We start from the raw sequence: 26,975 nt of genomic DNA, 5'->3' as shown, positions 1-26,975 counted from the left end.
ATGCTGAGTTTTGTGGTCCCCCTTATGTTGATTTAACAGCTGTCTTCATAAAAAGATCCATTAATTTTGGTAATGCAGCTGCTCTTGGTCTGAAGTAAGAATGAGATTTTTATCAGCTTCATGGCTAAGTATTAAGAAAGGCTTTTTGCATCAATTGGTGTTACTGTGTCGAGGGGATATATCTATTTGTGTATGTGTACATCTTTGTTCTGTGACTAGATCTGCCCTAAAGCCCGTCCAGCTGTGGCCAAACACATCTGAAGTAACCTAAGCAGTGACTTCAGGTTTTGCTAGACATAGTGAGATTTTTCTTTATATTGGCAATTACCCTTAGCATAGGCTGTACTCACATACACAGTGTATTAGATGATTCATTGGTCCTGTGATGCCTTTTATAAGTTAGACAACAGCCAGCTGTAGATACAAATTTGTCATTCAAAAACGATTCCACCCAATGACAGTGTTGGGAGAAGGTGTCTCTCAGTGGCAGTTCTTACTACTGCCTTTACAACTAATGGCTTATTGTTGTTGGTTTTTGTTTTGTGGGCTTTTTTTGGTTTGTTTGGGTTTTTTGTCGTTTTTATTTATTTTATTTTATTTTATTTTATTTTATTTTATTTTATTTTATTTTATTTTATTTTATTTTATTTTATTTATGTTGCTGTTGTTGTTGTTGTGTCACTGTGTAGACTGTTCTAGCCATGTCTCTACAAATTATATTCAGAATTTTATTTTCTTGTGGTTTCTCCATTCCAGCTACGAACATCTCTTGGAAAAGGAAGAGCTTTTCTTCGCTACTCCCTGGTTCACCAAAGGCTAGCAGACACCTTGCAGCAATGCTTTATGAACACCAAGGTGACCAGGTGAATAGCAAAGTACCATGTTAACTAATGGGTGCTTGCTCAGTGTGGTCAAGCAATATCACCTAGTAGCTATTGAAAGAAATTGAAACCCTTCCAAATAGTTGGCTTAGAGAGCTGGTAATAGGATAGGAAGGATAATAGACCTTTTAGACTGGGTCACTGGTTCATACCTATCTTAGGCTGGTAAAGGTTGAAAGTTTTTGCAGCTAAATGTACATGGAGTGGGTGGTGCTGATGCTTCTGTATCTCAGTTTCAATGGTGACATTTTTATAAGCATTGAAGATCCTGGGTTTCATCTTCTGTACTGTATGTCATAAGGGAGGATTAATTTGTTGTGCAAGGCCCCAGAAAGCATTTGCACATATCTCTGTGTTGTCACACACAGGAACAGCTTGTTCCTGTCCAAGGAACACCAAAGATAGTTTGTAGTTGATTGGAGGGGCACTGGGAGGGCTTTTAGAAAAAGCCAGCTATCTGCACAGAATATTTAACTCTAGTTGCTCCTTTCTGTCCCTCATTTTTGATGTATTAAGTGTGTGTTTTAAATATTTACTGTGTGATTATCCAGAGTATAGCAAATATGTTGTCTTGCTCATGTTTTGCCCAAGCAGTAGAGCAAAAAATATTTTGTGCAGGGGCAAGTTTAAAGATATTTCTGTGGAATTCATTGAAGCTGTTTGATTTCATTCACATCAAAGGGATGAGATGTTGGTTGTTGGGTCTGGTTGTTTTCAGTTTGCATTTAGAATGGCATATCGTATTTTTCTGGGGTGGAGTGAATAATGATATTATGGGGAGATTTTGCAAATGAAACTGTTCTTCCTTTTTCCTCATGAATGAGTATTACTTAACTTTTTTCATTTTCAAGTGACTGGTACTATGCAAGAAGTCCATTTCTGAATTCCAAAATGAGTTCTGACATTGTGGGTCACCTTTATGAGCTCACTGACGTTCAGTTTGACTTGGCATCAAGAGGCTATGATTTAGATGCTGCTTGGCCAGCATTTGCCAGGTAAGACAGAAACACTTTGTGATTTTGTGTATTAACAGAACTGTAAAATACCCACCTGCTACAGAGTCTGCAAAAGCTCCTGCTTTTGCAGGTAGGAATGCTTACGCTAGAGCAGGCATACACTTCCTCTGTGTCATTAGTCTGTGACCAAATTGGACTTTTTTTCCTTCACTAAACTGTATACCAGAGACCAGAGTTGATGCTTCTGGAGTACTTCCAGTAACTGCAGATTAAGCCCAAATCCCAAACTATTCTCATCTTCACATGCGCAAGGAGAAGTCTTCTTAGCTCCTTCTGTTTTAAGAGCTGAGACGTGTAGTGACAGAACAGCCAGGCGGTGTGCTTCACTTGCAGCAATGGTAGGGATGACAATGTATGGTCACTACAGCCTGATCCCGCCTCAAAGCAGGGAATAAGAAAAACTATTAGGTCTGAACCTGATCTGTTTGTATCAGGGGGAGTTTTCCAGGGCTGCATGCTGCCGCCATCTGGTTGAGCTGCCACCACACAGCAGCACAATTTCTTAGAGCAAAGGTATTTGATTTTGTGGGTATTGAAATTCACCAATTCACCAAGCTCATAATCTTTTATGGGTACCTTTGATATCCCTGTTTTGTTTTCCATTAACTTAAGTGGTTGTTGGCCCAGATGTCAGGCACAGTTATGTCTTTTTATATGTGATAGTTATAACTAGGTAAATCTTACACATAAGAGTAGAAAGACAGGTATGTATGTGCTTAGACTTATTTTATATATCGTTTCTCTGTGTGATCAACAGGAGGACATTATCCTCACTTGGATCTTCAGCCTATTTATGGAAGCCCCCAAGTCGCAGTTCCAGCATGAGCAGTTTAGTGAGCAATTATTTGCAGGTAAGCAAATTACAAATAAATGTTTGTGTGGCATGGTAGATACTTCATTAATTGCATAGTTCCAGAGAGCTTGGTAATTTTATGGTGATCATGATCCTGATAAACGTAAACTATAAAACGATTTCTTTGTTAGTTGCTGATTCAAGTGAGCATGCAGATCTTGTAGAGGGAAAATATACATTCAGAAGACTGCCTCCAGATAATGTTTTTGTTTATCTTTTGTGCAAACCAACCTCTTTTCCTATAAGCTGATATCTTGTAGTGCTGAGAATTCAACATACAACACCACTATGTGGTGCAAACCTGAATTTGCTCTCATTTGAACACAGCATTTAAATACACGTGTGATTCGTCTTAAACTTTCTGGTTTTTGCCTTCTTTTCATTTAGGCCCAAGAGTTTCCTTCCAGCCCTGATGCAAATCACACACTAAATGTTGAACAGCTTGAAGGTTTTGAAGAGATGCGTGTAGAACTTGACCAGGCTGAGCTGAGGCAGAGGGAACTTCAAGATCGTATTCGCCAGCTAGAAATGGAAAATCAGGAGCTCCAGGCAGCTGTCAGCCTTCAGAAAGAACAAGTACAGGTAGAAAAGGAGAAGAGCAATAACTACAGTGAGGAGAACTCCCGGCTGACAAAGGTGATCATAGAGTTACAGAAGCAGTGTGAGGTCTCGCACACCACTCAAAGCACTGTTCATGACCTGCAGAAGTGCCTACAGTCGCTGGAACTGAATGCAGTGGAGCAGCAGAAAGAATACTCAAATAAGCTGGGGCAGCTGGTGACCAGCAAGGAAGACTATGCCTCAAAACTGCAGGTGTTGAATCAGGAGCTGGAGGCCTCTAGGGCTTTGGTTGCCATGAAGGATCTTTGCCTTGATGAGCTCAAAGCCAAACTGAGTTCTACAGAACAGAAGAACCTCAACCTCCTTGCAAAAGTTGATGCTGCCTTGGAGGAAAAGGGCCAGCAAGCCACAGCCCACTGTGACTCTGCCCTACAGATACGGACACTGTTAGAGAAGCTTCAGGAGACAGAAAAGGAAAAGGCAGATATGCAAAGACTCAGTGATGAACATGCATCTCAGCTGAAAGCAGCAAGGGAGGAGCTGCAGCTGAAGGAGAAGGCACAGAAGGAACTGGAATCCAGATACAATCGCCTCACTGCTGACTCCAAAGAAGAGAGTCAAAAGCTTCTTGGGAGCCTGGAAACCATGGCGAAGGAAATGGATGCACTTCAGAAGGCCCTGACCCTGAAAGAGAAGGAGATGGCTGAGCTCCAGACCCAGGTAATGGTGTCGCTGGCTCAGGTGGGGTCACTGGAAAAAAGTCTTGAGGAAGCAAGGAAAGAGAAAGAGAAACTTGAGGAGGAGTATGGTAGGAGGGAAGGAGCACTGAAGCAGGAAGCCCAGTCGCAAGCAGAGCAACTTGAACTACAGGAGGGTCACTTAACAAAGGTGAGTCAGACTGTGCGTAGCCTTGAGGAGCAAAACCAGAAACTCTTGTCTGAGAAAGAGCATCTTGGACAGAAGGTCAAGGAGCTGGAGGAACAGGTGGAGCAGCAAAACTCTACAATGAGTGAAATGGGTGAGGAGACTAGGAAGCTGAAAGTGGAGAATTCAGATTTGCAGCAATCCAAGAAGAAGATGGAAGGGAAACTGAAAAATGTGGAAGCTTCTAAAGCTTCCCTGGAAGCTGAGGTGGCCAGGCTGAGAGCCTCTGAGAAGCAGCTTCAGAGTGAGATAGATGATGCCCTGGTGTCAGTTGATGAAAAAGAGAAGAAGCTCCGGGGTGAGAATAAACAGCTGGATGAAGACTTGCAGAATGCCAGGAGACAAAGCCAAATTCTGGAGGAGAGATTAGAGGCTCTGCACTCAGACTATGAAGAACTAAAGCAAAGAGAAGAGACCACCAAGGAGTCTTATGCCTCACTTGAAAGACAGCTGAAAAGTGCCAAACAGTATAGTTTACAAATGGAAAAAAGCTTAGGCACCTTGAAAGAAAGCAAAGAGTCTCTCCAGTCACAGCTCACAGAGAAAGAAGCAGAGCTGCACGGCATGGAGAGCCAGTGTGAGCAGCTAAGAGCAGAAGCTGAAGGACATAGGAAAAAAGCAGAGACTCTTGAGGTACAAAAGCTCAGTGTTGAAAAGACATGCCTTCATCAGACAAAGCTTATTGAATCCCTTACATCAGAAAAGGAATCAGTGGAAAAACACCAGCTACAGCAGGTGGCTTCTCTGGAAAGTGAGGCAAAAGAGCTGGCCTCCAGACTGGCCATGAGTGAAGGGCAGTTGGAGGTCAACCAAAGTGAAGTGTCTAGGTTGCAAGCAGAAGTCCTTGACCTGCGAGTCAAGCTTCAGCAGACCACTGATGAAAGAGAGCAGATGAGAGGTGAGCTGGGAATCACAAAGACTGTCTTGGGTGAGCAGAAGGTGCTTGTCCAGCAGCTCAAAGAGCAAAGTGAGTCACTCAACAGAAACCATGTGCAAGAGCTGATGCAATGTAAAGAAAGAGAGGAAATGCTGAAAAAAGAACAGGAGACAGCAGCCTGTCAAAAAGCTGAGATGGAAAGTAACTTGCTGAACCTGAAGGAAGAGTTATCCAGGGTTAAGCAGTACTTGGAACTTGCTAGAATGGAAAATGAAGAAAACAAAGATCTCCTCCACAGGACCAACACAGATATGGCAGAACTCGGTATTCAGATTTGTACCTTGACCTCTGAAAAGGTGGATTCAGAAAAGCAGTTAGCCCAGGCCACAAAAAGGCTCAAAGAACTGGAAGAACAGGCAGCAGAGCAACAGGAGAAGCTGAAGCTTGACATCTCTAATCTCAGACAGGAGAACCAGAGCTTGCAAGAGAAATTAGAGGAGGCTCAAATATGTGTTGCAGCTGTCCCAAGTCTGCAATTGCAGCTGGAGACAGTAAAGAAACAGGCACAGAGTTTCCGAGAGACCAGCCAAGAAGAGCTGTCTGCAATAAAATTTCAAATGAGCACAGAGATTCTAAATTATCAGACAAAATTCAAGGTAAATTAATGTGATTATTATAGCTGAGCGAACTGTGCAAAACTTCCCCCACTTTACCTCCTGCTGCAGTAATTACTAGGTGAAATCTTAAGGTTTGTGTGGGTCAGGCTCTGAGACTGGCATGCAACTACCCTTAGCCTGTGACTCTGAAAATGTCTGCACTCATGACCTAGGTCTATTTGAAGTAAAATAACCCTTTAGAATTTTTTGAGATGTATAGTGTGGGCCTCTGAGCACAGTGGAGAGGCCATGTGACAAGGAAAAGCCAGCCAGTAATGAAGAGGGTGATGATTTCAAGCAAACTTAGACTGACACCAGATACTTTTGCAGATAATTCCCTCATTTATTTTTGCTTTCAGCTACTCAAGGTAGCAGCCAAGAAGATAAAAGTTTTGCTTCCAGAAAAAATGTGAGTCAGCACTGTATGTGTGAAACAGTGCACTTAAAGGCTGAAGGTTTTATTGTGTTTGTTTTGCCATTCTGAGATAATCTCTAAGACTGGCAGTTGATCAGAGGCTTATGCCACTGGTGGTATCCAGAAATCCCATGGGTTTCAGAAAATAGTGTACATTCATTTGTGTTTCGTTTTCATAAAGGCTTCTTAAACCTCAGTATGATTAGGGCTGTCTCACTCTTTTGAGCCAAACCAATTCACAAGCTTGGCTGCCGTTTTGTTGAGAACTGTAACAGCCCATAGCAAGTAACAGTGAAACACAGGTGGTCTCTGACCACAGAGGGGAGTTTCCTTGAGTCCTTGAGTTGGGCATGTCTTTTGCTGTCTTTAATGAGCCTGACGCTGTTGCTGCATTTATGCCATCCATGGCAGTAAGAGCACTCGAGGTTCACAGTTGGGAATTTCAGAGATGAAGGGGTGGCTGCTAGAGGAATGCTGACTCCTGCCTCAATCTCTCTGCTAGGCTGTCAGTGAAGAGTGCGGCAAAGTAACAGAGCAACTTGAGGAATGGAAGCGACAACAGCACGCTGCAGAGGAAGAGATTGCAGCGTTACAAGTAGGTGCTTGATCTGATTAAAAGACAAAGTATTTGTGTCAGCAGGCATTAGTGTTAAAATTGAAAAGGCAGACAGCACTTCTGGTGACTGACTGTGAGTCTGAAAATGCCCTTGAATAAATGCAGATGCTGCAGACAGAGTACTCAGCAGCTGAACCGTTAGCCACTGAAACAGATTACAAAAAGCACGATAGCATTTAGGATTTGTCCTGCTTTGAAAGCTAGTCACCTTTTATCTAAAACCTAGTTATGTGTACACTTCTTAAATGGTGTTGCATTTTAAAAGGTATTAGGCCCTGCATGCCCACTGCACACAGCCACACATGCAGATCCAACTGTTTTCAGGCTGCAAGAGGCACTGAATCAGGTAAATAATCTGTCTGAGAAATTACCCAGCCAGATAAAAATATGTTTTTTGCAATGCATTTATCAAACAGTTGAGTTAGGAGGGTTGTGCTGAGGTGTAAGGAATCCAGAAAGAAAAAAGTTCAAGTTACTGAACCTGGCCTTGCCTGCTAGCAGGAATATATACACCTTTACATGCAGTTAGGTATGTTCCCTGAGGACTCCAAGTTTGGAGACTATCTGTGATGGAAGTTCATTGTCCTTCGTGTTCCATATAGCTGTAATAAACAACATTTTCCTTATTTTATTTTTTTTTCTTTTGAAACTTTTGGGTGGTGAAAAAACTTCTGGGTGTGTTCTTTTGTCATTATCTTTCAGAGATTTTCCTTGATAAAGAGGCAGAAGCTCAACTGACATAGACTAATAAGACTTACAGGCTTAATACTGTCTTACTTTAGAATCTATGCCTTATTCAGTGTGACAGAAGTAATCAATCACTAGTAAACAACTAATTAGTGCCTGCTTATACAATAATATCTTAGTTGGTGGTTTGGCTTTGATTTCTTTTAAAGCATTGTTTAACTGTCTTGGTAATTGTGCAATACTTGATAAACTGTTGTTTTTATATATAAGGAAATACAGTCATTTATTTCACTAGGCTGCAAACACGAGTTTGTCTAGAAAGCTGGATGAAGCAAGAGAGCAACTGTCTGAATCAGAATTTGCTCGGTTGCAGAAGGAAGAGGAGGTGACATCTCTGAAAGCACTCTTGGAAAGGTGGGAATTTGGGTTCTTTAAACAAGCTGTTAATTTTAAGCCAAGCAAGGGGCCAATAACCAAAGCATATTGGAAATTGCTGTGGTTTATGAAGTAGCAAATGCCATGGAGTTTATATAGGGCAAGTAGTGCGTGCGCACTGACCAGGAATATGAGATTGACACCTCAGATGAGAAATATGTAAATTGCACAGCACACATGAATGCAAAGTTTTGGTTTTACTGTATTGTTAACTTAGCTGATGACATAAATTCATTGTATGTCTTCCTTTATGAAACTGCAAGACTTCCTATAACCTCCTTCTACCTTATAGGTTAGTCACAAAATTAAAACACCAATATTGGTCTTTTATCTTTTCTTTCACAAGGAATGGAAAATTTGCACTTTTTGACAGTTTATTTTTTTCTCATCTGTCCATGAAGTTTCAGGTAATCGGTAAGAATTATCTGAATGGGACCACATCCTGCATATCTTTGTCAGGTTTCTTATCAGTTTTAAGTATCTAATGTGGGCTGTGTTTCCAAGGTCTGTAATGTGGGCCTGTGTGGTGCAGATTATCTGGCAGTCCAAAATAACTCTTCATGAGGCGTGGGCTCACACGGAGTCTGACAGGTTAACCAAAGCCTTGTATTTTTACATTTTTGTGCTTATATTATCTTTGTGGGAAGACTGATGATTTTTGATCTTTTCTGAAGGTTGCCAGTATAAAATCTTGACAAAATATTTCAATTAGTCTGAATTGGCTAAGCGAGTTCAGGCTAGGTCAGCCCTTTGTGTCATGTTGCTGTAACATTTGTGATCCATTGGTAGGACTCACAGTACTGAAATTACCATGTTGTCAAGCGAAGACTTACATTTTTGGAAGCTTAGTGGGGATACTTCTTTCCAGTGACTGTGCAGTGAACTGAGGTGCCTTAACCTGGAAGTGTCTTAAGGCCATGTTGAACAGGGCTTTGAGCAACCTGGTCTAGTGGAAGATGTCCCTGCCCATGGCAGGGGGGTTGGAACTAGATGATCTTTAAGGTCCTTTCCAACCCAAAATATTCTATGAACCTTATGTTTTTGAATTGCATCTGTGTTAGAAGAGTATAGTGAGAAACTGATTTCCTTCCCTTTTGTGAACATGAAGGCTATGGAGGAGTATGTGCTAAATGGCCCTTTTGTGTGCAACCTGCAGATGCAGGACAACCTGCAGGTATAGGACTTTCCCCATTTATCTCAGTTTTTAGCTGCTGATGATCTAGTTTCCAAGGACACTAAATTTATTCCCAGTGCGGTAACCATCATAAGCTTTGTTATAAGCAAGGCATTCAAAAAATTGCTGATTACTGACTGTATTCACCAGGTGATGGATTCTTGTGCAGTTTCAGTGATGCAGAAGACTGGAGAGATTTGGGATAGCTATAAAAAAATAGGGACTCTGAGAACAATTTCACTGGAACTACCTCTTTTATCAGAGTGAAGGACCCCTTTCTTTCATGGGATGAATGCACATGAGCTAAAAACGATTCTTAATTGCCTTTGTATTTGATCAGGGTCCAAAAAGAAGCTGATGAAGCAAAAGAGAAGATCCTGGATTACAGTGAGAAGCTCAACAAGGTGTCAGCAGACAAAGATATCAGTGACCAGAAGCTATTTGCTGAACTGGATGACCTGACAAGAACAAAACAATTCCTTGAAGAACGTTTGATAGAACTTATCAGGTTGGCATAAAAATAAACAGCAAGCAAAAATTAAATTCCTAGTTTTGATTGTCAAGGGATACTGCTGAGGTAGTTCAGTCTTGTATTCCTGAATCGAAGACAGAGATAATGGCCAAGTTCAGCAGAAGCTGAAATTTTGCATTTCTGTAATGCAATCAAAAACATAGCACCCAATATTATCTCCTCCTTAGTTTGCTGTCTGTTTTGCAAAACTGTATACTTCTCTGCATGGCATGTATTTTTCTCCCCACCTTCCCAAGAGCTTCGGTAGGTTTCTTGGTCTGTCTTTATTCCTGAAAGCTCCTCAGAAGTCACAGCAAAGCTGCAAAGCTTTCACCAGCATTCAAATTAAGGTTGGTTAACAGTAAATCAACATTGATAATTTATTTGTATTTTTCTTTCTTCTAACTATATCTCTGCAGAGATAAGGACGCGTTGTGGCAAAAATCAGATGCTCTGGAGTTCCAGCAGAAGCTTAGTGCAGAGCAAAGGTGGCAGGGGGACACAGAGGTTAATCATTGCCTGGACTGCCAGAGAGAGTTCTCGTGGATGGTGCGCCGCCACCACTGCAGGTCAGTTTGTCAAACTCTATTACGCTGTTCAAAAGCAAAGTTCAGTATGATCATTTACACGGATGAAATACTTCTTGATGTTCACAGTACATTGGTCAAAGTCATTGATACAGGGCACTGTAGAGGCTGAAAGAACAAGTGAGCTCACAAGGGGATAAAAGACATTAATGGAAAGGTCCCTTGACATGTATTAAGGCAAAGATCCGGATGCAACTCTGATGTGGGGAGTTTGTCAGTTCTTATTTCTGGAAACAATCACACCCTACGTAGTGTGTTTCTTTGAAGGACTGTGTTTTTAATATATTTATTATGCACTGCTCTGTGCGTGCTGTAAATAATATTCACTAAGATGTTTTTGCTGTTGTGATAGAAGTAGTCCAAAACAAATACAACATGATATGCAATTTTAAGTTTGGTTACTTACACTAGACATAGTCTGAGATAGTTACCAATAGCAGAGTAATCTTTTTAAAAAAAAAGTTAATATGAAAGTATTTTCTGTACAGTTAGCCTGCTTGGAGTTATTAGTTACTCGATCTAGATTTATTCAAATATATTTAAGTGTGCACATTTCAGGGTCTTAGTGAGATATTTATTTTGCCTGTTTACTGTTCTTTTTCCTCACAACCTGCTTCATCATTTAAAGTATGTAGTACTGGAACTTTCAATTTCATATTAATGTAGGGAACATTTGATGTGGATTAACAAATAATGAAATAATTTCTGGTAACAACTTAAAATCTGTGAAACCTGCTTATGTTTTCACCAATACTTATTAATGACTTAAATGATTATGAAAATCAAAACCACAAAGGCTTCACGAATCACAGTCATCCCTGAGGGGCACTTTTATTCATTAAAATCTTAACATGTTCATTAAAACATAGTCAACAGGTTTAATACTAAGAGACCGCAGAGCTGAGAGTGCAGGAGGGATGAATGTACATGTATGTGTCCAATGTTGTTTCCTCTTCCCTCTTGGGAGGGGAGGTGAGTGATTACTAAGTAGAGACATACACGTGTTCTTAGACTGCTTCCAATCAAATAGAGTTTTGCTCTGAGTATGGAATTTGGCCTATATAATATTATTAAGTACATTTGCTTCATATGTACTTTATATATGTATTTTTTATTTGTATGGCATATTTGTGGGTATTAATTTTTTATGTATTTATGTTTAAATGTATGTTTACTTCTTTTAGTATTTTTATGGGTTTTTTTCTGTTTTCCCTATTTATTAAGGCAGCAAAGTCTTGAATGTGTATGTCTGCATCCTATTTGTCAAGAAAACTTGCTTCACCTCAGAAAGCAGTGGCAGTCTGTGTTAAGAGTTCTGACACTGATGCAGCTTTCATGCTTTTGCCGAGAGCAAAACCATTATGACAAAGCCCTAGACTGTGTCACATAGATATGATCCACCTTTATGTGGTACTTTTCTAACATCTTTGGTTTCTAATCATTTCTAGAATGTGTGGTCGCATTTTCTGCTACTACTGCTGCAACAATTACATGGTGACAAAGCCTGGTGGAAAAAAGGAGCGCTGCTGCAGAGCTTGCTTTAATAAGCCTAGAGTCATTGTGGACAGTACCGATGACTCTGGATCCAGTGCCAACCAGGAAGGATCACCAGCATCATTGGCATCACCTGTGTCACCATCCGAGAGAGCTTTTGGTTAGTGTATTGTTTGCATGCTGTGGAGAAATAAGTAGTGTTCATAGATGTTCTCCAAGAAACCACATGGTTACCTCCTGCTCCAAGGACCTGTATGTTCATGGAGTGTTTTCAGGGTGGGATTGGTCCCATCTTTGAATTTCTTTGGTATTAGCAGAAATTTGCTTGTATATTAAGTGAGTGTCAGCCTGAGATTTTCAGTTGGTTCTAGCAGTTACCTAATGCTTCTGTAAAGGTAGAGGAACAGCCCTGTCTTCCCCCTTAAGGATTTTGCATGTTTGTTTTCCAAACAAGCCGCTGATAATGTTTATTTTCATATCCTTTTATGGCACAGTTTCAAGTGAAGCCTCTAAAGCACCAGATGATGCAGCATTTGACATAATCACTGATGAGGAGCTGTGCCAAGTACAGGAATCAGACTCTCTCCACAACGAAAGTCAGATGGAGGGAGAATCTCTGGATCAAAGCGTGACAGATCTGTGAGTAAACGTGGCTTCATGGAGAGGGGACTCTGGGCCTTGGAGTTTGTTTGGAGTGTTGTGGGTTTTTTTTCCATTCAGTGGAGATAACCAACCTCTGCATAAAGGGAAGACACTTCTGTTCCCAGCCATATGTTCAGTAGACCAACACAAAATAATTTTGGCCTGTTTGCACAGTCAGCATCAAATCTAGTAAATCCAAACAGCTCCACCTGCTGCACCACAGCACAGGGAAGTTGTCCCAGTTCTGTACTGTTACCAGGCCAACTGTCACCATTAAAATCAGCTTGCAGGCCATACTGGATCACTGGTCATTCACACTTGACTTGTAATAGAAGCTAAGCGATGCTCTCTGTTAGACTCACCATTACTTAATATCAAGAGAACAAGGGGATGGGGAAACGATAAGGAAAGATTTGTTCTTTTTATGACAGATTTCATTGAACTGAATGTGAAATAACTGGTCTGTGTCTGTAGGATTCCTTACAACTTTAAAGATAACAGCTTACAGAAAAGAAGAAGAACAAGAATAGGGTAGCTAAATCTGGTACAAGTTTGTTCTTTTTTTTAAGAAAATGAGACTGAATGCAGGTTTCAGTCATTTTTTTACATGTATTTCTACATAAATTAGCAAGGAAGAGGGTGTAAGACCATCTGAATATCTGAATACTTGTTTTGAAAACTACGTTGTAGTATTATAGTTTAATGTATATCCATGTTTATACAAAATATTGTTTTACTGTGGTTTGGAGTTTTTCAAATATTTTCCAAAAATTCTGTTCTTTATAATAGATTATCTTTCAAAAGCCTTTATATCTCTGAGAAGAAAAAAAAAAAAGCAATTTGACCTAAATTCTGCACTTGTTTTGCTTCTGAAGAAAAAAATAGGTGTGATAAATCTAAATGCTAAACTGAAAATAGCCACAGAGTAACCAGCCTGCTGCTGCAAAGTCAGACATAGACTTTTGCCCTCAGCAGACCTGTTTCCGGCATAAACCACAGTGACTTGCAATTCGGGTAGAAGGCAGACTCTACAGACTTGTTTATTTGGAAAAAAACTTTTCTAAATTGTACATTTTTGTTTCTTGTTAAAGAAGTTCTGTGTGTGCTGCCTGTTTTGTATACTGTTGAGGCTGACAGCATATTAATATTTATCATGTGTTGGGCAGATAGGAATGAACTGTGGTCTGGTGAAGTTAGTATTGCCTTTGTTTTCCAAAGGGACAATTTGCAATGGGGGATGTTTGTTTGTTTGTTTGTTCGTTTTAAGAAGAAAAAAGTGTCATGTACTACTACTTTGAATTCACACTATCTGCAGCGGGGATATCTCAAGAATACAACCAAGAGAAAAGAAATAAGTCTGTGTCACTGTTTTTTTCAGTTTGGGATTGGGCTAGATTCCCCTTGTCCCACAAAGTATTCAAGCTGGAAGGAAGGATTGCCACTAACATCAGAATACAATTTGTGAAGGGTGCCCATGCAGCATCCTACTTGCACCATGTAAATTGTGAAGGCTGCCCATCTCCCCTTGTATGCAGATTATAGGCAGGAAAGCCAGGAAATAATGTTTTAACCTCTGTTGCTCTTGGTTCATTAGTGTTAGGAGCCAGGGGGAGACTCCTACTGTGGTCAAACTTGGAGCTTGAGCCATACTCAGCAGAGAACACAGACCACACCTGCCCTTCCCCATGACACTTGTACCGTGTGAAAGGTCTCACTGACCTGAACACTGGAGGAGGATGCAGGGGAGTGGCCTTCTTACACTGTGGATGACTTGAGCATCGCGTGTTCATTGTGTGGTTTTGTGTTATGGGACATGCAGAAACTGATACATGTGGTACGTGTTCAAGAGAAAAAACAAAGTGCAGTGTTGATTATGACAGCACTGAAGTTTCCTCGCTTATTTCTGTGGTGAGGAATATATGTGTACCCAAAGCCTGAGTGTAGCTTAGCGCACAAGCAGATAATACCACATTTGATACCGCAGGTGTTTGAAGATAAACATGCCAGAACCACTGTACTGAATGTGAGCGAAGGTTCCACTAACCCTTGGTCCTGTCTTTGACAGCAACCCATAGCACATGTACTGATAATTTCCCAGGGTGTTTTCTTCTACCTTCCCAGGATCTGCAGTTCAGGAACTTCCTGAGCTACTGGTGTCACTGCTGCAGACTTCTTGGCCATACTGGACTGGTGAACTATCTTGACTTCACATAGGCCTTTGATCTTTCTTTTTTTTTGAAAGTGTCCAGTTAAATGTGGCCTGATTTTTATGTGGAGACCTCAGGTTGTCTTGAAGTACAAATAATAATCCACTGGAATCCCAATAATGTTCTCTTTGCATGAAATTTAATATATGGGGTAGAATTTGCTTTGATATTGTGTCCGCAGAAGACACAAAGGATCCAAGATTGTGCTTGCTAGATTCATGTCTGAGGAATGCGTACAAATAAGTAAGTTTTCAGGCCAGACTTCTTTATTGGGATTCTGCTGAAAATAGTCCAAGCTATTAGTTTTTTGCCAGAGATTTGAACTAGTTGGTGCGGCTCTAAAAGGGAAGGAGACAAGCAGCCAAGAGAGGCAAGAGAAGGGAGACTGGGTGGTCCAAATAGAGAGAAGATCTGTGATAGACGTGCTCTGTTGACATAGTTTCTTACAGCCTTACTCGGGGTGTGTGGCCGCAATTTTCATGCCAACTTTACCTTATTCTGGGTGTGAGTCCTTGTTGGACTGGAAATGTGAGTTGGTGCTCAAAACAGTGAATTATCGTAAAGGACATTTTCTATTTGTCCCGCTTTTGGTATCTACTGTAGTCTTATTCTGTTTTTCACTTGTTCTCGTCCCTTAACCCTGCCCCTGTAGTTCTTTCCTTGAAGTGACGTGAAATTATTACAATGACATTACTTCATAACAGCAAATTTTGAGAAAGAGGTCAGTTGAGAACCAAATAAAAATCATCTTGGTCATAAGCTGCACAGGTGTGTGGCAAGGTAAGATAAATGCTCTACCAGCATAACTCCGACTGGCCTCGAAGCAGCTCTTTCCTGCATGTTAGGATTAAGCAGCAGTCGCTTCGTGCTTTCAGGTCTGTTATGTGAGTTTGGAGCAACCTGATTGAAATCTTAATGTGAGAAGCTGAGATAAGTTGTGCAATTGTGGTACATCCTGCTACTTCAGAGCTAATGTGTTCTCTTTTGAAGTGTTGTATTTTTAAACTTTTATTTCTAAAGCATTCACATTTGCATATGATATCTTAAAACAAAGATTGGGATATTGTATAGCACTGGGTCGAAGTCCCCAGGGTAAAGCAGTGCACTGGTTTCCAATTTAGCAATATTATAGATGGCAGAAGTATAAAAAAAGAAAAAAAAAATGCCACTACTCTGGTATGGAAACAAAGAGTTTTATTCACACCTTAGTACTGCTTTTGGTAGAAAGGACATCTCAGCCTGTCTGCACTGTGGTTGCTTTGGTTTGTATTCTTTCTTTCATAATGATTCATAACAGTCTTTCCTGACCTAATTACAACCCACATGGCCGAGCAGGGTGCAGATGTAGCCAAAAGGGGGAACTGCAAGTGGTCTGCAGCATTCGCTGCCCTGTGCAGAACCAGCCAGAGAGAGGAGTGGGGACAGGAGCACGCCTCTCCATCCTCAGTGGTGTTGGGATAGCAGCTTTACTTGCCACACAAACATGATAGCACAGCACAGTCCTTCCTAGTTTTGTTTTTGAGGATATTGCACCATTTCAGTGTGAGAGAAACAAGATAGATTGTGTAGCAAGGAAAAGGATTGCCTAAGCAGCTGTTCTCTAGGGCCCCTGCGCACCTTTTTGCCTCCCACTGGGAAGTGGAAAGGCCAGAGATGGGAAGGAGGGACTGCATGGACAAGACAGGAGAACAATTAAGGAATCTGGAGTTTCATGGTGAGGGAATCAGGGTGCCAAGGCGCTGCCAGGAAAAAGAGACTGGAAAAATGTCATGGTGCAAAGAATGTGTGGGAATTAGGGTGTGAGAATTTGTGTCTAAGAAAACACTGCTCAATATTAGAGGCCATGTGCAGTATGATATCCCTTGTGTTGACAGGGGCTCTAGTCATCTGGCAACATGAGATCTGTTATCAGGAATAAGATACAAAGGGGCATATGAGAGATTCAGACCATCAACCTGATATTAGATGGGATGGAGATGAAAATGCTGCATTATTACAGAAATGTTATATGAACACTAGAGTGTGTGTGGAGACCTTCTCCCAGGTGGAAAGTACAAAAAACAACCAACCAACCACACATTAAACCCAGCATGAAGGCTGAAATTTGTAGTGTATGTTTTCAATCCAGGAATTCTCATGAAATGAATGAACTGAACTAAAATCTGTAATATCTTCGAAACAAAATGCTGAAGTATCGTGACTAAGATAGCCTGACCTAAAGCTGATCACCATGTCTTTACTAATGGGACTGTATTTCCTCTTTCATGCAGGCTACCTATGTCATTTAAAAAAAAAAAAAAGTAAATAGTTGCCAAATTTTCTCGGCAGTTTTATAGCAAGTGGTTTTCTAGATGGATTTCCTAGCTGTGCTCACTTCCCTAGTGAGCCGCACTGCTCTTGATAGCCTTTGGAGACAGCTTCAGGAGCGGTGATTAGTGTAGAAAAGTAGTATCCTGTCCAGGGTTAAGATTGCGGGGTGACAATCAAACCCTGGCAGATGTGTTGTTAACCTCCTTTTCCCCCCACTTCCCCCTTTTGCCCCTCCCTCTCCCCCCTTCCCACTCAGGACAGGCGATCGGGAGGGAAAGAAGGACAGAGAGAAGAGAGTTGGAAAAATTAAAGATGCTTTACTAATGCTACTAATAAGAATAGAGAAAATAATACAAAATATACAAAACCAATCTGGAAAGTCTCAGCAACTGCAGAGCCAGCACCCAAAGTCCTGGATTAGGCTCTGTAGCCAACCGGAGCTGGATTCAGTCTCTCACTAGGCCTCAGTTTGCAGGGACGACTAGCAAGGTCCTTTCCTAATGTCAGCCATAAGCAGAAGGGAAGGAAAAGGGAAAAAGGGAAAAAGGGATGAGATCCTCGTGATCTCCCACTTTTATATGAAGTATTCACATGAATGGAATGTTATACACTGTTGATCAGTCTCTCGGTCACCAGTTTCTCGTTGCCCCTCTTGCGAGATGTCCATCCGTGCTTATCAATAAGTTTGCATTCCATTGCTAGGTTTACCGAAACGTGTGTCCGGTTCTCCGGGAAAATGCAGCTAATATGAAGGCTTTAGCTGACAGGCAAAATTCACTGAAAGAGAAACTTGTTTTTTAACAAAACCAGGACATATCCTTACTCATGGATGGATCCTGGTGGAGAGGAAGGCAGTACTCAGAGGAGCCAGCCCATGCAGGTAGATCTTTGTAGCAGCCTGTGGTACCGTTGCTGGAGTGCTTCTGGGACTCTGTCCTGTAGAGCTGTTAGCTTGTACCTCTGAGTACTTGAATTTGGTACCTACAAATAAAAAAAACACCACCAAATTTGACTTAACTGTACAGCATTTTTTACTGAAAGAAAACTACTTGCACAAGAACCGCAAAGCCTTGTAATGCTCTTTAAAATTGAGTTCTCCCTTCTGCTTCATTGTATTTGGTCGAGATTCCTCTGTCTTAGAGAAACAAACCTGCAGCAAGGTGCTAAATATTCTCAAACTGTTCCTGTCCAACAGGGGAACAATATGTTGCAACAGCCACTTGCTTTTAGTGGTTATTTTCAGATGCAGAATAGGGCACGAGGATGATAAAGTTACAGGTATGTGGTAGCATATGTACCCTAAACAAGTGTGAATGTCTGCCTTCAGAAAATATTAAAGTTCCCAGAGTTGCAGAGGACCAGCAATCAGCCCTTTCTGCCAACAAGGCCCGTTTCAATTCCTTAAAACCAGAAATTGTTCAGAATTGCTTTTGAAGCCTTCATCATGCATTTATGGAGGGCTCATCTGAGCTGCTCTGCCAACCTAGTTCACAGAGTCTCCATTGCAACTGCTGCTTCCTCAGTCACCAGAGATGCTCCTTTCCAGACTGTATGGACAGGAGTGGCCTTGCCATGAAGACCAATATCGTCCTGACATCAATTTGCCCTTATCCATACATGATGTACCCTGGGATCACTTCTGTGTAACTTCTAATGAGCTATTTACCAAAAAACAACTGCAGGTTCAGCACTATTTAATCCTTTATCATGCAGTCAGGATCAGTAGGAACTCAGATGCTTTATTTCAGCTTGTTAGCCTGTGTACACATATGCAGGCACGTTCCAAGAAGAGCCAGAGGCCACGAATGCATTGCAAAGAGCAAGTTTTATTTTAGTTACCTCTCTACTGAGGGGTCTCCAAAGCCACACCTGAGCTCCCAGGCAGAGGTGACACCAGTGGGGACACAAGCGCTGATCAGTTCAGCCCTGCTGGAAGATCACTGGGCCTGTTGAGCTTGCCTCTGTTTCAAGGCTTCAGGCAGGCACAGCCTCTTGCTCTTTCTCACAACAAAGCAGGAATCTCAGACACAGTGATGAGGTGCCTGGAGTTTCTCACAGGCCTGTGTTATCTAACACAGAGGTTCTACTCATCAAGCACACAAGGTCAGTAAAACCATTAGTGTGATGTATGTGCTTTTTCTACAGACAGACGTAAGTCACTTGAGCATATTTACATTTAACTAACCTCCTCGCCAAATCTTGCGCTATATCCCCATACATAGCCTAAACATAAATTAACCTGTTTCCCCTTTTTTTTCATAAACTGTTTGCGTAAAATGTTTTTTGATGCCCTGCGCAAAGAAGCCCTCTCTGGCACAGGAATGGTGAGGGCTGCTGCCCCAGTTTAAGAAGGACAGGGAACTGCTTGAGAGAGTCCAGTGCAGGGCAACAAAGATGCTGAAGGGAGTGGAGCATCTCCCTTATGAGGAAAGGCTGAGGGAGCTGGGTCTCTTTAGCTTGGAGAAGAGAAGACTGAGGGGTGACCTCATTCGTGTTTATAAATATGTAAAGGGTGAGTGTCACGAGGATGGAGCCAGGCTCTTCTCGGTGACAACCAATGCTAGGACAAGTGGCAGCGGGTACAAACTGGAACACAGGAGGTTCCACATAAATATGAGAAGAAACTTCTTCTCAGTGAGGGTGACAGAACACTGGAACAGGCTGCCCAGGGAGCTTGTGGAGTCTCCTCTGGAGACATTCAAAACCTGCCTCGACACATTCCTGTGTAACCTCATCTAGGTGTTCCTGCTCCGGCAGGGGGATTGGACTAGATGATCTTTTGAGGACCCTTCCAATACCTAACATTCTGTGATTCTGTGCTGCTGCCTGTGTCTGCATGCATATAGCTCTGTTACGACTAGATGATCTTCCTTGGTTTGTCTGCAGGAGATGGCTGTGCTGTCACTGTAACCTAGGAATTATGGTACAAATAGAGGTGGGCTGTGTGAGTTTATCTCAGGGAGAGGGCTGAGAGACTAGCTGTTACTCCTGGACAGGTCAGTCTGAAGAATGTGTAACTGTGTAGTTGTGAAGCCCCCTGTGTGCAGAAACCCCACCAGCTGCAGGGACCCTGCAGGCGCTGGGATGGAGCAGCCTCTGCAGGGGAACAGGCTGGGCACTGAGGGCTGGGCAGCAGCTCTGCTGAAAGGACCTGCGGCCCCTGGTGTGAATAGCGGTGTAAACTCAAGCCAGAAACCGTCTCTGCTATACCAGTGCTATAATTCTGCCTCAGTTTCCCTGCAATAGCCTCTAAATAACAGTGCAAGGAGAAAATGCACAGATATCTAAGAAAAAATACAGCTCATTTTTGGGAGCAAATACCCTACAACTGGAAAAAAAAATAGGGATACCCACAGAACTAGCTGTAACCTTACTGACATACTGACTGTGCAGTATTTAGGATCTGGGGCAGCAGCTTGCCAGTATTTGTACTGTTGATTGCAATAGTCATCTGTTTGCTGCCTCCTGCTGGGAAGAAGACTTGAAATCTCCCTCGTAATCCCAAATTGCTTATTTTGAAACCTGTTGTCTGAGCCTCTTGCAAATGCAGCGTTTGACTGATGACTGAAAGCTGTCTACATATCAGAGCCTTTGCCAAACCTCTTCCGTATCACAATACTAAAAAAAAAATCTCAAAATATTTTGGATTTTGTCACTTGGAGCACAGAAATATCCCTTTGTCGTGATACACCAGAGGGTGCATATTCATAAGCTGGGGACCTGGCAAGCTGCAGGAGCATGCTTAATGCTGCCACCTAGTGTGAATAGGTCATGGAAGAATAAATTCTCATGTCAGGGGGACAAGAGTTCCAGTTAAATCATGAAACCGTGTTTCTTATATTTTCTGCATAGGCTACCAGACCTCAGTTTAGACCATTGGACTCAATGGGATGTCATAAAGACAAGGAAGATTTGCTTTGTGGTTGTCATGCACTTGAGTTTAAGAGATAAAGTAGGAGACTTGGCATTCCCTTAACCTATAGTGAAAGTTGCAGTGAATTTATTGGTTAGAGCAGCCAAGTGGCAAGATAACCACCTAACCATGTGCTAAGTTGCAGCAGCAGAAATATGGAAAATCACGTGTATAGAGGAGAACATGGAAAATGTGTTGGTCCTGGAATTTAATTTACATTTCAGGGTCCCAAAAGAAAGGTGAAATTAATGGATTAAATAAAGAACTCTGATAGCACTGCATAATATAATAAGTCATGGAGCTGGACACTTCTGGGAAGCTTGTAGCCTTGTAGTTCTTTTGGTCTGTATGAGTTCGAGGCTGTGAAATTAAAGCTGGTGGGAAGGGAGAGTTTGTCAGATCACAGCATGAAGTCTGTTGCTGTTGCCACCGTGCAAGCAAAACATATATATAGGTTTGTAAGATATAGTTTAGTTTTCTAGGTGTTGGGTTTTTTTTCAGAATCGGTTTTCTTATCTAGTAGTGTAGAGATAGTTAATGATGAGATTATTTGCATCATTTGCTAAATATTTACATAGATGTATTAATAGATGTATTAACCTTTACGGACCAAAATGTAGTATGTCAGTCCTACATTTTGGTCGGGAGATAGTGTTTGGTTATAGCTCAGGTTTTGGTATTTAGTCACAGGTTTGAGTCTTCCCTGCAGGTCACAGCTGTCTCTTTAGGGTATTAACAGTAGTGGTATGACTCTGAAGATATCCAAATTTACCTGAGGGACCTCAGGAATAAGAGGACATGAATTCCACAGATTACAGTGCTTTCTGAGTTCAAGAAACATGTAGACAGTAGGTGCAGCTTAATTTGCAGTCATAACAGTAAATTCTTCCTGTTTCCAACCAAAAGTGTCACTCCTCTAAACTCACACATGGTTGCAGGTGCTGACACAGTATATTCAGATGCTGCTGATGACCAGCTGAAGGTACTGGGACCTAGAAATGTGTTCTCCTGCCCTACCACTTAGCAGTGCTGCTTGTAGAGCAAGGTCCTGTAGGATTTAAAAGAGAATGCTAAACTCTGCATTCGTTTTGAGAATTACTCTACAGAATGTGCAGTAATTATGCCTTTGCTACACTATTAAACTTGGTGTTTCAGAAGGACATATAAGTGATAGTATATTTTATTAGATTCCACTGTTTTTTTGGAAGGAACCCACCGGCTGGTTCTCTGTATATAAGAATCCTTGGCATTTTTTTCTGGGAATGGTAGCCTAATTGTCTCAGTTGTCAACCTGCTGAGATGGAGAGAAGCAAAGTATCAGTTAGAGATGTTCTAACTTACTTGGAAACTGTCAGCATTTGTTTACTGACCCTCAAACTCATTCTTCTCTCTGTGTCCCAGCCCTGTAATTCATAGCTGGTATTACTCCAGTGTTTGCCCAGAGCATGCACCATTTTTGAGGTAAGGAGTGGATGGCAGGTGTGTCCCATCTACTTCCTCTGCTCTCCTGGACATGTCATGGTGGGGAGGAGGCATCCTGCTTTGTCACCCTGTAACAGCTTCTTCCGTGTATTTGTGTTTGAATCATCCAGTTATTTCTTGTATGGAGAGAAGATACATGGTAGTGATTCTACAGCAATAAAATATGTTTTGTGTACCATTGTCAGAGTAAGGAACTGGATAATATATTTGTAAAACACCTCACAGATGAAATCCAGGACAAATGTCATATCCTTGGGTAAGCTTTGTGCAAGGGACAAGTCCATGCTGTTGTGTTTGTGTCTGCCCTCCTTCAAGATTTCCACCGCCACCTGGCGGCATCTCAATACAGAATTTATCTTAAGTCTGTTGGATTGGTGTTCTGGACATATGTATTCCTCTTAGCTCATGAAACCAGGACAGAAACATTTTTACATTTGTACGCCATGGTTAGCTGAACATGGCTGCAGTTTTGCCCAGTTTTGTTGCTAGAATATGCAAAATAAGAATTCTAGGATTTGGTATCATGACTTATCAAAATGTTTCTCTTTCAGGAAGGCATCAGCATGCAGATGCTGTTTGACCACATACTGCTGAGAGAATCATGGCTTTCCTTTTTTTCCTTGTCCTAGAAACAGCACATGTAATTCTTCAACCTTTGATGAATCAGAAGAGTGGCAAGTTGCTCAAGATGCTGAGATATCCTTGTTGAAGTCAGGAGAAATCATGTAAGCAGAACAGTTTTGGTATTACTACCAGGCTGAAAGGACAAAGGCTGAGCTCAGATACCAGCCACGTGAGCACAAGTCTTGCAGACTCCTGGAAGAGCTGATCTCTTGTGTCCCACGGTAGAGTTTGGTCTGAGGAGGAGCAGAGAGGATAGCTCAGCTGTGCAGAGCAGCAGAAACGAACCAGGTCCTCTCTCTTCAGTCTTGCAAAACTTCAGTGCAAGTGGGGAATAAGAAAGATAGATTTGGGTCCATATCACATCGGAAAACATTCCTTCTTATTCTTATTGCAGGAGATGCTGTGAACAGGAGTGGGGGTTAGAGAGAAGGCTGTGTAGTGGTAGTATTTTCTGGGAGAAACAGCAAGGGAAGGTCAGAGTGTGCTGTGCTCGTCAAGACCTTTGTCACAAGGAGGGAATTCATGGCCTTTTGGAGCATGTCTCTGTTATTTATTGGTGACCTCATAGAAACTGCCTTGCCTGCTCTGGTTGATATATGCCATAGCATAAAATGTTCAGTTGAGCCTCTGCTCAACCTCTGTGAACTGTGTGTACGCAATTCTCTGTGTGTATCCTTCTCTGAAATTAATAGTTACATGCAGTAGCCAAACAGGATGTCACATGCACAGCCAAGAAGGGAATCTAATGTATGAAAATGCCTGTGACTTGGAGAAATTCCTCTTTGCTGACTCTCCCCTTAAGCCTAACTTTGATATTTTTGCTTAGTTATGAGGAAGGTTTTAAACTTTTGACTACAGGGAGATAAATTAGTCCATGTTTCAGCCCTGCTGCTGCTGTTCAGAGAACCAGGTAAATGAAGCCATAACTGAAATCACAACTAGGCTGTAGGGCAAAACCAACAGTGATTGTTAGTTTATTAAAATCAAAAATCACCTGAGACATCCCAGCAGTTGTTGCAGCTAAGAGGAAAAAGTAACAAGGTAAGCAGAACTTAATATAAAGCTTACTCTCGGACCAGAGTACCGTAGTTATAATAATAAATAAGCTGTGATCCCTAACCACTGTGTAGTCATGGCTGGAAATTGAACTCACCCATTACTCTAGAATGTCGAATCATCGTGGTGACTGTGTGATATCTTCTGGTAAATGTGTTGATTTTTGATAGCTGCTGACAGACAAATCACAGTACTGTGATTTAATGTAAGCTTGTTGATTTGAAAACAATTTATTTCACCTAAGGAGTGATATGTTAGATGAATTGTAGTTAGGGTAACGTAGGTGAGATCCACAGCTCTTAGAAATTACAGGTTTCCCCGGAAGAAAGCAAACAGCATTCTCCTCCTCCTGTTTAAGGGCTACACTGTTTGCAATCTGAAATAGGTATCAGAATGAGGTAACGTACCACAATGCTTCAGGACATGGGATCATCTAGGTGCTAAGAACTTCCTTTTCTGTTGGAAGTACTTTAAGTCAGCTTTTATGCAGCTTTCTTGGGTAAAACAGACCAAACTGTAACAGCATTAGGTGCTTCAGAGGATCTAGATAGAGCTGTTGTTCACATTGCATCCATCTGTCCCCTCTGTACCCCTGATCCCTATTTCCTGTACAAATGATATCAAGAGAGGTAAATAAATTGGGTAACTATTTTTGTTTAAATTTTTGTTTAAAAAGAACAGTAGAGGGCAGTAGACTCTTTTAAAAAAAAAAAATCATAGTAACTCTAAAAAGCTTTATTCAAGCACTAGATTTTTCTAGTCAAATGAAATAAATAACTGAACAATATCCACATCTGCCAGAGCAGTGAAAGCACTTGATATCCGTCATATTTTCTGTGGTTTTTGGCTTCATCCAAGGCTCCTCAAGTTGCTGTGCAGTCTGCCCCAAATACCGTGTTTCCCTGAAAATAGAACAGGGTCTTATATTAATTTTTGCTCCAAAAGATATTTTTACTACATTTATAGTTACCTGGACACTATTTAAATTGACTTTTTATAAACTGTAACTAGGGCTTATTTTTGCAGTAGGGCTTATATTTCAAGCATCCTCAAAAATCCTGAAAAATCATGCTAGGGCTTATTTTTGGGGTAGGTCTTATTTTCAGGGAAACATGGTAGATGGAAAATAAAAAGCGATGATTATTGTTTCTGTCTGAGTAATTAGATTGGATTTCTTAAAGTTATTGTGTTTTTCTCCCTCAAAGGATCAAATTACCCCTTACAGTGGAAGAGATCTTAAATTTTGGGGAAAGCAACAGGGAGCTGTTCATTAAATCCAGCACCTACAGTATCATTCCCATCACCATTACAGAGATGGGCCTAACAATTAGCTGGATCTTTTCATCAGACCCTAAAAGCATATCCTTCAGCGTTGTCTACCAAGAATCAGAAGACACAGCACTGGATCAGTGCAAAGTAAGATCTTTGTTTCCTTACTGCCTTAGAGATTGTAGTACATCCTTAATTATTTTATGTTGCCTGCAAAAGTTGAATTGAAAAGCACTGTAGCTTCTATTGGTCACATCTGAAAGCCTGCAAAATTCTTAAAGTACTTAGGGCTGATCTTGCCAGGATCTTAAGCAGAAGCCACAAGGAGACAGATAAATTGACAAGGTTATCTGCATTTCTTACAGTGAGGCATATATTTAAGTGTCTTGATGGTGTACAAAATTGTTTTGCCAGTACCCAAGGTACCAGTTTTTATATGCACTGTCCATATTTAGTGAGGATTCGGGAGTAAGTGGATCTAAGTTACTCAGCTAGTTGCAAAATTCTAATGAAGACAAGGCACCTGTTGGCTTAACCCATCGTGGTAGGGGGAACTCTAAGGCTGTGATTTCACTGGAGGAATAAGACATTTATATAACATGCGTTAATTCACTCTGCAGTTACTAACTCCTTGTAAAATCTTTTTCTTAATCTGAAAATTGAATGAAGAATGAATGTCATTTCCATCTTGATATATCTAGTTGATATAACTTTGGGTTTTATAGGGTTGTCCTTGATCTACATCAGATGCTGTTCTGACAACTGTCTGCAGGGGTTTTACAGCAAGATAGACAGTTGCACGCACTTTTGCTGTGAGCTTAGATAAACAAGATTTGCTGAGATATTTTATAATACAGGCAGTATAAAAGTTTATATTAAAAGACATATTTAGCTAAATCCTACTCTTGTATGTATTTGTATAATTTTAATGTAGCTCTGCTGATGTTAGTAAACTTGCTTAGATTAACATTAAAAAGATCAGGATTTGATTCTATCTCTAAAACAGACTTGTAGCCATAGCTTAGTGATGTAAAGAGTTTATCAAAGGAAAACTGTGAGATTTTAGTTTATCAAAGTGAGATTTTAGTTTGGGTGAATTTTTAATGCTAATCAGTGAAAACAAATAGTTTTGCAGGCACATATGCACTTTGGGAATTTCAAGATAGCTCCAGTCTAAATATTTTTTCTGATGGTAAATGTCAATTTATGGGGCAAATACTAAGTTTCATTTTGATTTGTACTGAATTCCAGGTTCTTATTCCTATGACCCGCTGCAACTCTCATAAGGAAACTATCAGAGGACAGGTGAAAGTCAGAAACCCTGGAATATACACACTGATATTTGACAATACGTTCTCCAGGTAGGTCCTACCTGAGTGTAAAAGGTGAAATAAGCTTGATTTTACAGGCTGTGGAACTGATCAGAGGTACCGTTATTCTGCCATTCAGAAGTAAGTATGAGAAATTGGTCCCAGGTTGCCAAAAGATCTTCTGTCTGAGTTCTGGTTCTTGTTCCTGTTCCTGTTTGGGTTTTTTTCTTGCCCCATAGCAGAATTCCACTCTTCTGTCTCAACTTCTGGGACAGTAAACAGAAGTAAGCGAGCCATTTGTGACTCCTTCTAAGAGAGCTTAGTCAGGATTGTCATCTTATTAAAAACAGACCTGACAACCCTTGCAGAGGCGTGCCTCTTTTTAACAACAGCCAGTTATTTGTCCAAGTATAAACTGAAAGACTAAGTAGACTTGTAAGGTTTCCTGTTTAGCTGACTTCAGCTCACGTGATCA

The 26,975-nt window shown here is 41.1% G+C and overlaps 1 protein-coding gene across 6 annotated transcripts in view; it reads left to right on the top strand.

Annotated features, from left to right (window-relative positions):
• The window catches only part of FYCO1 (FYVE and coiled-coil domain autophagy adaptor 1), a 49,749-nt gene that overhangs the window by 18,894 nt on the left and 3,880 nt on the right, over positions 1-26,975 (top strand). For 5 of the 6 annotated variants that reach the window (XM_065830409.2, XM_065830411.2, XM_065830412.2 and 2 more), the window contains 13 exons: positions 757-863; positions 1,733-1,876; positions 2,655-2,748; positions 3,138-5,768; positions 6,686-6,778; positions 7,782-7,900; positions 9,436-9,603; positions 10,026-10,175; positions 11,642-11,847; positions 12,182-12,326; positions 22,871-22,966; positions 25,127-25,337; positions 26,442-26,551. In XM_065830409.2, coding sequence (XP_065686481.1) covers positions 757-863; positions 1,733-1,876; positions 2,655-2,748; positions 3,138-5,768; positions 6,686-6,778; positions 7,782-7,900; positions 9,436-9,603; positions 10,026-10,175; positions 11,642-11,847; positions 12,182-12,326; positions 22,871-22,966; positions 25,127-25,337; positions 26,442-26,551 — 4,274 coding nt within the window. The remainder of the gene's footprint in view (positions 1-756; positions 864-1,732; positions 1,877-2,654; positions 2,749-3,137; positions 5,769-6,685; positions 6,779-7,781; positions 7,901-9,435; positions 9,604-10,025; positions 10,176-11,641; positions 11,848-12,181; positions 12,327-22,870; positions 22,967-25,126; positions 25,338-26,441; positions 26,552-26,975) is intronic. The other variant, XM_065830413.2, reaches the window with a different exon arrangement.

The sequence above is a fragment of the Patagioenas fasciata genome, chromosome 2, assembly GCF_037038585.1.
Source record: "Patagioenas fasciata isolate bPatFas1 chromosome 2, bPatFas1.hap1, whole genome shotgun sequence".
Lineage (NCBI taxonomy): Eukaryota > Metazoa > Chordata > Aves > Columbiformes > Columbidae > Patagioenas > Patagioenas fasciata.
This window is presented reverse-complemented; position numbering and strand designations above follow the sequence as displayed.